The following is a 10,333-nucleotide window of genomic DNA, read 5'->3' on the forward strand; positions in this document are numbered from 1 at the left end:
ATCATTTTTTTCTGGGGTGAGATTCTCTACCAGATGTGCGAGTATCTTGGGCCCATCCATCATCGGGTGTCAGTGGCCCGGGTGTACAAGACCACTATTTGGTCTTTTGTTTATACATCTACAGGGTTTTTACCAAGTCAATGTCAATCACGTAGAAGATACTGCCTTTGGCCTCAGCGTATTACAGATAGCAGAGTAGGTCCTTCTTTGGTGGCAGTTTCTACGATGGTGTCTACCTCCTCTCAGGGGCATTGCTTTGGGACATCCCAGATAATAATTACTATAGCTGCTCTGTGTCCTGTGATGTATGATAAATAAAATAGAATTTTTCCTACAGCTTACCTGTAAAATCCTTTTCTTGGATTACATCACAGGACACAGAGGCCCCTCCCCTCTTTTGGGAATTGCTTGCTACAAAACTGAGGTACTTCCTGTATAGGAGGGGTTATATAGAGGGGGGACTTCCTGTCTTTTGCGTTTGCCAGTGTCCATTCACCTATAGGTGGCGTATAACCCAGATAGTAATTACTATAGCTGCTATGTGTCCCGTGATGTACTCCAAGAAAAGGATTTTAGCAGGTAAGCTGTAGGAAAAATGCTATTATTGCAGCTTACCAGACCTGATACATTGGAGAAGTGAGAATAGCCACCCAGGGACAGGAAGTGTGGGGGAAAAAAACAGGAAAAATAAAAACTAATGCAGCTACCACATCAAAGGACTGGCAAGGTTGCAATATATTACATTTCTGTTTTTGGGTTTAGATACACTTTATTTCTAATGCCATTTTTCTGGGTTAGAAGATGAAAGCTGGCCTGTGATTGGTTTCTATAGTCTATGCAGACACTGTCTCTTTCCCTGGTTCTTATAAATCCGGCTCCATATTTTAATGAAATCTGTCTAAAAATATCCCAAAAAATGTTTTTCCTTTGCACAAAATAAAGGCTTATTTAATCTTAAAAGCAAGGTCTTTTTAATTATACAGAAATTAGGCTTTAGTATGTGGTAATGATTTATGTTGCCATACACCCATTTACCTGTGCTGTCCTAGTCACGTTACATGAAGGTATTATTAGTTCCTAAATTATCCTTAATTAGAGATATTGATGTTTGCTATTCAGCCTGTTCCATTTATCAAATAACAGTAAATGTGGTGCAGGGCTCGGGTTCCCCTATGTCATTCAGAGACCCGCCACGTTCTGACTGTAATTAGCACAAACATAAAACAATTAAAGGAATAAGTTAATTTGTCTGTATAAAATAGGGAAAGCTTTTGTAAAAGAAAAACAATTATAAAGGCGGACTAAACTAGGCCGGGAGGGTACACGTGCCAGCTGTGACTTTGTGCCAGTTCCATGTGACCAAGTCTCACCTAGCAGCCCACCCTCTGCCACCCTGAACCAGTGATATAGCAATGAAGGTCCACAGTGGTTTTTGCAGTACAAATAATTTCTTTAACGACTACGGAAATAAACATTTATGATGCACTGTTCTATATACTTTAAAGTGATGAAAGCTAAGAAATTAAAATTTTTATGGTTTTGTGCCAGTTTTATTTATTTTAGTTTTTAAAGCGGAACTCCAATCAGCCATCTGTTTGTCAAATGGGTGTAGACTCAATGCTCAGCGGAAATCAATAGCAGTTAGCACTAAAGGTCAATATGCCCAACCTTTCTTGGTGAATAAATATATAACAGTGCAGTGCACAAAGATATAACAAATGTGCAAATAAACTAAGAAAAAAACATGAAATGTGCTTATGGATATGACATATAAAAAAATTGGTGAAAAAAGAGAAGGTGACTTCAGTGGTTCAATAAATTAGTACTTCTCCTTTAAATGGCAAAGTAAACATGAGAAAAAAGTGAGACATGGCCCATACATATGACATATAAGTCTGTGAATAAAAAAGTGCTTTAAACAGTTTAAGAAGTTTGTGCTTCTCCTTTAAATGACCTTCAGATGGTTCAAGTACTCGCTACACCTTTCCACTGTGATAACCACCAAACTCACCAGAATGTATGGCTGCGTAAGATATGGGCAGCACCATAGGCGTTATAAGGTCTCCCAAATAAGCATGGCCACGTGTCCTCCGGAGAGGTCCCTTTAAGGAAACAACCTTCTGGTATCAATGATAGACTTTAGTTAAAACGTAGTGCTGAATCTGGAACTAAGGAAACAACCTTCTGGTATCAATGATAGACTTTAGTTTAAATGTAGTGCTAAATCTGGAACTAAGGAAACAACCTTCTGGTATCAATGATAGACTTTAGTTTAAATGTAGTGCTAAATCTGGAACTAAGGAAACAACCTTCTGGTATCAATTGGATTATCGCTTCCTGGGGCCAGCAGGTCTTAGCACCACCCAACACGTTTTGCACTCTAGCACATCTTCAGGGGTCAAAGAGAGTCATATGTTTGTAGTTTGTGCCCTGATCCCACCCCCACTCAGATAGCATGCTTTAGTCTAGGGGAGGTTTCAAGTAGAGCAATACTTGCCTTATAACCTGCTCCTCCAACAACTGGCACTCTAAACTCCCAAAATGTGGGTAGGCCGTCTATGTCCTTGCATACAGTGTACAGCTGCTCCTGCATTGAAATCGGGGACCGGAGTTGCTTCATGAGACAGGTCTCTTACATCAGGGAGGAAGGCTGCATGAGCAAGAAATAAGGTAAACATGCATTGCTTAACAGCCCCCTGTGGGGAAGGGGGGCACAAACTCTATTTTTTTATGCGTGACTAGAGTTCAGCTTTAAACTGCACCTTTAAATTTGTTTTGTAAATTTATATACAGTATCTCACAAAAGTTAGTACACCCCTCACATTTTTGTAAATATTTTATTATATCTTTTCATGTAGTAAGTGTACAGCTTGTATAACAGTGTAAATTTGCTGTCCCCTCAAAATAATTCAACACACAGCCATTAGACCCCTTTGACACTGGGGTGCTTTTCAGGGGTTTTTGCGCTAAAATTAGCGCCTGAAAAACGCCTAAGCCACCCCAGTGTGAAAGCCTGAGTGCAGGACAGGAAAAAAAAGTCCTGCACGCAGCATCTTTGGGGCGGTGATATTAAAATCAATGGGCAGCCCTGCCAAAGCGCCTGCAAGACCATACAACTGGGGAGTTACAGTTCATTGAGGGAACCATAAATGGCAACATGTACTGTGACATTCTAAAGCCGAGCATGAGCAGAGACTGGGCCGCAGGGCAGTATTCCAACATGATGACGACCCCAAACACACCTCCAAGACGGCCACTGCCTTGCTAAAGAAGCTGAGGGTAAAGGTGATGGACTGGCCAAGCATGTCTCCAGACCTAAACCCTATTGAGCATCTGTGGGGTATCCTCAAACGGAAGGTGGAGGAGCACAAGGTCTCTAACATCCACCAGCTCGGTGATGTCGTCATGGATTAGTGGAAGAGGACTCCAGTGGCAACCTGTAAAGCTCTGGTGAACTCCATGCCCAAGAGGGTTAAGGCAGTGCTGAAAATAATGGTGGCCACACAAAATATTGACACTTTGGGCCCAATTTGGACATTTTCACTTAGGGGTGTACTCACTTTTGTTGACAGCTGTTTAGACATTAATGGCTGAGTGTTGAGTTATTTTGAGGGGACAGCAAATTTACACTGTTATACAAGCTGTGCACTCACTACTTTACATTGTAGCAAAGTGTCATTTCTTCAGTGTTGTCACATGAAAAGATATAATAACTTATTTACAAAAATGTCAGGGGTGTACTCCCTTTTGTGAGACACTGTACATATACAGTATTGGGACGCCTGCCTTTACACGCACATTAACTTTAATGGCATCCCAGGCTTAGTCCATAGGGTTCAATATTGAGATTGCCCAGCCTTTGCAGCTATAACAGCTTCAACTCTTCTGGGAAGGCTGTCCACAAGATTTATTAGTGTGTCTATGGGAATGTTTGACCATTCTTCCAGAAGCTCATTTGTGAGGCCAGGCACTGATGTTGGACGAGAAGGCCTGGTTCACAGTCTCCGCTCTAATTCATCCCTAAGGTGTTTTATCGGGTTGAGGTCAGGACTTTGTTAAATTCCTCCACTCCAAACTCACTCATCTGTGTCTTTATGGACCTTGTATTGTGCACTGGTCCAAATCATTTGGTGGAGGGGGAATTATGGTGTGGGGTTGTTTTTCAGGGGTTGGGCTTGGCCCTTTGGTTCTAGTGAAGGGAACTCTTAAGGCATCAGCATGCTAAGAGGACAATTTCATGCTCCCAACTTGGTGGGAACAGTTTGGAGATGGCCCCTTCCTGTTCCAACATGACTGCGCATCAGTGCACAAAGTTTGGGGTGGAAGAACTTGACTGGCCTGCACAGAGTCCTGACCTCAAGCCGATAGAACACCTTTGGGATGAATTAGAGCAGACACTGCGAGCCAGCCCTTCTCGTCCACATCAGTGCCTGACCTCACAAATGCGCTACTGGACGAATGGTCAAACATTCCCATAGACACACTCCTAAACCTTGTGGACAGCCTTCCCAGAAGAGTTGAAACTGTTATAACTGCAAAGGCTGGGCAAACCTAATATTGAACCCTACAGACTAAGACTGGGGTGCGATTAAAGTTCATGTGCCTGTAATGGCAGGTGTCCGCAGAACTTTTTTCAAGGGGGGGCATCATTTTAATGTCACCCATGCTCTGCCCCTTTTCGACAATGTCATTATCAAGGTCAGAGACTGTCGTCATAGTACAGGAGACGGTCAGTCTCCTCTGTACTATGTCCACAGCCTTGAAATGCAGCCTTACCAGTGCGCATGAAATGCAGGCTGATCAATGCCCATGAACTGCAGCCTTACCAGAGTCAGTGCCCATAAAATGCAGCTTTACCAGAGCCAGTGCCCATAAAATGCAGCTTTACCAGAGTCAGTGCCCATAAAATGCAGCTTTACCAGAGTCAGTGCCCATAAAATGCAGCTTTACCAGAGTCAGTGCCCATAAAATGCAGCTCTACCAGAGTCAGTGCCCACAAAATGCAGCCTGACCAGAGTGCGTGCCCACGAAATGCAGCCTGACCAGAGTGCGTGCCCACGAAATGCAGCCTGACCAGAGTGCGTGCCCACGAAATGCAGCCTGACCAGAGTGCGTGCCCACGAAATGCAGCCTGACCAGAGTGCGTGCCCACGAAATGCAGCCTGACCAGAGTGCGTGCCCACGAAATGCAGCCTGGCCCGAGTGCGTGCCCACGAAATGCAGCCTGGCCCGAGTGCCCACGAAATGCAGCCTGGCCCGAGTGCCCACGAAATGCAGCCTGACCAGATTCGGTGCCCACGAAATGCAGCCTGACCAGATTCGGTGCCCACAAAATGCAGCCTGATCACACAGAGCGGCGATCTCCCGATCTGTCATGGAGCTTGGATTTGCATATCCCGGCGGCGGCAACTGTAAGAAAGTCCCGCCTCCTAGACCTGGCTACTATGATACTCGTCACACTGATTCACTGGCCCGGCATTGGATCAGCATTCTTACTATCACAGGAGTCGGGTCTAGGAGGCGGGACTTTGTTACAGCGGCCGAACACTCCGTGACACAGCAGGAGATCGCCGCTCTGTGTGTGACACTGACGTACATGAGGAGGAGGAGGGAGGGGAGGACTCTGGCACTTGAGCTTCGGTGCCCTCCCTGTGCCTCGGCCTGCAGGGCTGGGATTGGCCTTGGATTCGATCCCTGATTCCACCCCCTTGCGGCTGCACGTGCAGGTGTCCCAGTACTTTTGGTAATATAGTGTATAATACATGTCAACAGGTTTCCAGAGACTGCATTGCAGAGCACCCAGCTTTTAGGGTATGTTTGCCTGCCTGAAACATCAAGACCAGCCCTTTGATAAGGGAGGAGTCACTGTTCTGATGAATTATGGATTTTTTAAGCAAGGAACTTCTATCAGCACAGGAGAGCGACCTAATGATACACATGTGGAATGGAGACTAGAGCTCCACCTGCTGGCTGGACAAAAAGACTACATAATATTAATATGTATTAAATATAATATATATGTAAAGCACTGCGTAAATTGACGGCGCTATATAAGTACCTGAAATAAATAATAAAATAAATAAAATAAATAAATATTGGCTGGTCTAAAAAAAAGGGGGGGGGTCATTTTTTTGTAGGCTTGACAATAATAAACAAAGTAAGAAAACATGGCAAGTACACCTATTTTGAGATTGACGCTGGGTTCACACCCATGAGTGTGGCTTCGGCTTCTGCAACCACCCAGAGTGAAAACGCGCTGCTCTGAGAAAACGTGCGGGGCTGCTATTCATTCTGAATGGCATCCCACGCATCTCTGCCTGCAGGGCGTTTGCGGGTGCGGGAACCACAGGGAAATCACATTCTCAAAAAGACCATGCAATTTCTCTGCGGCTGCGGTTTTGAAAAGGTGCGTGCACCTTTTTTTTTTTTTTAAACGCAGGCACGGCAGCCCAAATGCGCTAAATTGTGAACTTCGTCTCAATGTATTGAACGTCTAATATTGATAACCAAGCATGTGCAGTTGGTCAATCATACCTTATCCATCTGCTTCCAGGAGCCCCAATATGTAGGACAATCTGTTGTATAAATAGTCCCGTTCTACCTCCTGCTCCTCATCATTTGTCAGTGTGACCAAGGTCAATTTCAGGAAGTCACAGAACTTGAGATTTATTTTCCTTGTTGGGGAGGTTTTTTTAAAAATGCAAAATAGCAGCCTAAAGTGGTCAGTACCTTAGAGACCCTTGGATGAGTGTGACAGCCAGGCCACCAGCATTTTCAGAAATAGAACTCAGCATTTCTCTCTGTTTCCCAAGGATGGATTTCCTTAAAAAAAGGTTTCTAAAACAAATTTAGTGTGTCAGTTGTTGTACCAGGCTTCCAATAGTTTGCACTCAGCCACCACAATGACTTTTTTTTTTTTTTTTTTTGCTTACGACAGAGTGGCATTTTTCCCATTACACATTGGGGACCATGTCTTCATAGAAGAGGACTGCGTGGTGAATGCAGCCCAGATCGGATCCTACGTACATATAGGGAAGAACTGTGTCATTGTAAGTGTTAAATGTTGGAGATGGAGCCAAAACTAATATTGTTTTGAGTTTTCTTTATTTCCTTCAAAGCAGCTTTGTAATTGTTTGCCTTATTACAGGGCCGAAGATGCGTCTTAAAGGATTGCTGCAAGATTTTGGATAACACTGTTCTCCCCCCTGAAACGGTGGTACCTCCATTTACAGTGTTTTCTGGCTGCCCTGGTGAGTCTAGTTGGCGAAGTTGTAGATAATGTCTAGCTTGCCATAGGCAGAAGAGTGCAATCAAGCATGATCCAACTGTCCTGTGGGACTTCCATACCCGGCCTGTTCTGGCACTTCTCTCCTACATGTAAAAATCATAATTTTTTTGCTAGAAAATTACTCAGAACCCCTAAACATATATGTTTTGGGGTTGGCAGATACCCTAGGGAATAAAACGGTGGTCATTTGCAACTTTTTATCTCGCACGGTATTTGCGCAATAATTTTTCAAACGCCTTTTTTTTGGAAAAAAAAAACGGTTTCATGTATTAAAAAATAAAACAGTAAAGTTAGCCCATTTTTTTGGTATAATGTGAAAGATGATGTTATGCCTAGTAAATAGATACCTAATATATAAAATTGCGCATACTCATGGAATGGCGCCAAACTTCGGTAGTTAAAAATCTCCATAGGCAACGCTTTAAAATATTTTACAGGTTACCAGTTTAGAGTTACGGAGGAGGTCTAGTGCTAGAATTGTTGCACACGCTCTAACGCACGCAGCGATACCTCACATGTGTGGTTTGAACGGCGTTTACATATGTGGGCGGGACTTGCATGTGCATTCGCTTCTAAGCGCAAGCTACCGGGGACAGGGGCGTTTTACATTTTTTTTTATTATTATTATTTTTATTTTACTTTGCTTAATTTTTTATATTTTTACACTTTTTTTACATTTTTTTTTGATCACCTTTATTCCTATTACAAGGAATGTAAACATCCCTTGTAATAGGAATCTATTGTGACAGGTCCTCTTTATGGAGAGATGCGGGGTCAATAAGACCCCACATCTCTCCTCCAGGCTGGAAAGCATGAGATTGAGAAAAAAAATTCACGATCTCATGCTGACATGTTGACATCCGGGAACGGTCATAGAGATGACTGATGACCATATGGTCACCAGTCATCTCTATCGTCGTCATCCGGCTCCGTCCGATTCTTTCGCCGGGCCCCCGATGGCACGGGAGAGCCCGGAGAAGCACCGGATGGCCGTGGATATGCCGATATGATCGTTCTTATCGTGCACAGAATTGCCGGCTGGAAAGAATGATATCTGAATGATGCCTGTAGCTGTAGGCATCATTCAGATATCCCTGCACATACTCAAGGACATCTTTTTACTATGTGTGGTAGTGGTTCTAAAGGCAGAACATTTTTTATCTTTAATGCATTCTATTTATACCAAAATGTATTCTGCTACATTTCTTTGGTGAAAATAAACAAGATCAGTGTTTATTATTTAGTCTGTAGGAAAGTTATACAGTCCACAAACTATGATATATATATTGTATATATTGATCAATCCTGATGTAGTGATGGCCTATCTCGTGTTTTGAGGCCCTAAAACGCCAGGACAGTACAAATAGACCCCAAATTATCTTTTTGGAATGTAGACAGTCCAAGGTAAATGTAAGAGGCATGGCTAGTTTTTTGAAGTTGTCATTTTTTGTCATAATTTTTTGGAAAATGAAGATTATTTATTCTTTTATTTTTTTTTAAATACTGTCACCAGTGCAGCGCAGCGTCATCATATAACTGGTGTGGAGGTGATCAGACACACTGACTGGTGACAGTACAAAAAATAAATAAATAATCTTCATTTTCTAAATAATTATGACAAAAAATGACAGCTTCAAAAAACTCGCCATGCCTCTTACTAAATTTTTTTTAACACACTTTGACCAGACCAATATAATGTTACCTTAGTACTACTCTAGGGAAGTGATCAGTATTATTATTATTATTTTTTTTTTTTTTACACATTATGTTTACATATAGCAATGAATTTTTTTGCTATAGGCAAGCATTTTACTGAATGAAATTGATTAATTCAGTTTGTTTTGTTGTGATTAGCTGAGATTGGCCACAGCTGATCACATGGCACAGATGGGCTTTTGATTGGCCCAGTCTGTACCATGTGATCACTGTGACCAATCACAGCTAGCAACACAATTGTACACAATAAAGGAAGGCATCCATTGTTTACAACTGTCATGTGACCTGCTGTGATTGGTTACAGCAGTCACATGGTACCGGTAGCGGGCTGGTAGAGTTACACAGCCAGTGACAGATTGCGCCACTCTGTGACATCATATGACGTCCACCTGGATCAATGAGAGGCTTGCCCTGGATTCATTTAGCCATAGACTAGGTGGCAATGAGTTAATAATGTAACCAAGTGGAGAGAAATGCTGTTTTCTTCCTACCCCAGGGGGAAATATTCCATTTAACCTTTTTAAGCGATGTTCGATTTCCTGCTGAAATTTTCTACATCAGATTTGAGATAGAAAGGAAGTATCTGATTACTCAATATGGGTCAAAAGAGACAGATCTAACTATTTTAGATGTTTGTTAAATGAGTGTCTGTTATCTGATGATCTCTCGGTTTAACCCTCCAGGTCTGTTTTCGGGTGAGCTCCCTGAATGTACGCAGGAATTGATGATTGATGTGACTAAGAGCTACTATCAAAAATTCTTACCTCTCACGCAGATATGAACAGGAAATCTTCCTTTTCCACAAGCTGTTTACGTTAATTTTTGTTTTTATACATGTATATAAATTAACATTTCCTGCATTCCACTGGTCTGAAGCCCTAATGCCCCTGTAACACTATATACAGTATTTATTTATATCCCAAGTCCTGCTCTCCTAGTTTGGTGTTGTTTATGACAGTGTCCGGATGACAGAATTTTGCATCATCGCTGCCACAGTCCCCATGTTTGCATTGCCTTGCTGGGCATGAAGTGCAATAGATTAACACTTGTCATCTGAATAAATATTTGCTTTCTGTATGTAGAACTATTCAATTGTGTTGTGGTGAATAGGAAATTCAGCCAATTCAGTGTTGCTTTCAGCCAAATAATCTCCTCACACTACCATTTTTTCATACACTATATTACCAAAAGTATTGGGACGCCTGCTTTTACACGCACATGAACTTTAATGGCGTCTTAGTCCGTAGGGTTCAATATTGAGTTGGCCCACGCTTTGCAGCTATAACAGCTTCAACTTTTCTGGCAAGGCTGTCCACAAGGTTAAGGATT

General features: G+C 42.5%; 1 protein-coding gene across 1 annotated transcript in view; it reads left to right on the forward strand.

Moving 5' to 3' along the window:
* Positions 1-10,091, forward strand: part of DCTN5 (dynactin subunit 5) — a 42,956-nt gene extending 32,865 nt beyond the window's left edge. Inside the window, exons 4-6 of the mRNA XM_073636531.1 lie at positions 6,938-7,049; positions 7,148-7,250; positions 9,688-10,091. Coding sequence (XP_073492632.1) covers positions 6,938-7,049; positions 7,148-7,250; positions 9,688-9,785 — 313 coding nt within the window. The 3' untranslated portion in view covers positions 9,786-10,091. The remainder of the gene's footprint in view (positions 1-6,937; positions 7,050-7,147; positions 7,251-9,687) is intronic.
* Positions 10,092-10,333: the final 242 nt, after the last annotated feature.

The sequence above is a fragment of the Aquarana catesbeiana genome, linkage group LG06 (assembly GCF_042186555.1).
Source record: "Aquarana catesbeiana isolate 2022-GZ linkage group LG06, ASM4218655v1, whole genome shotgun sequence".
NCBI lineage: Eukaryota > Metazoa > Chordata > Amphibia > Anura > Ranidae > Aquarana > Aquarana catesbeiana.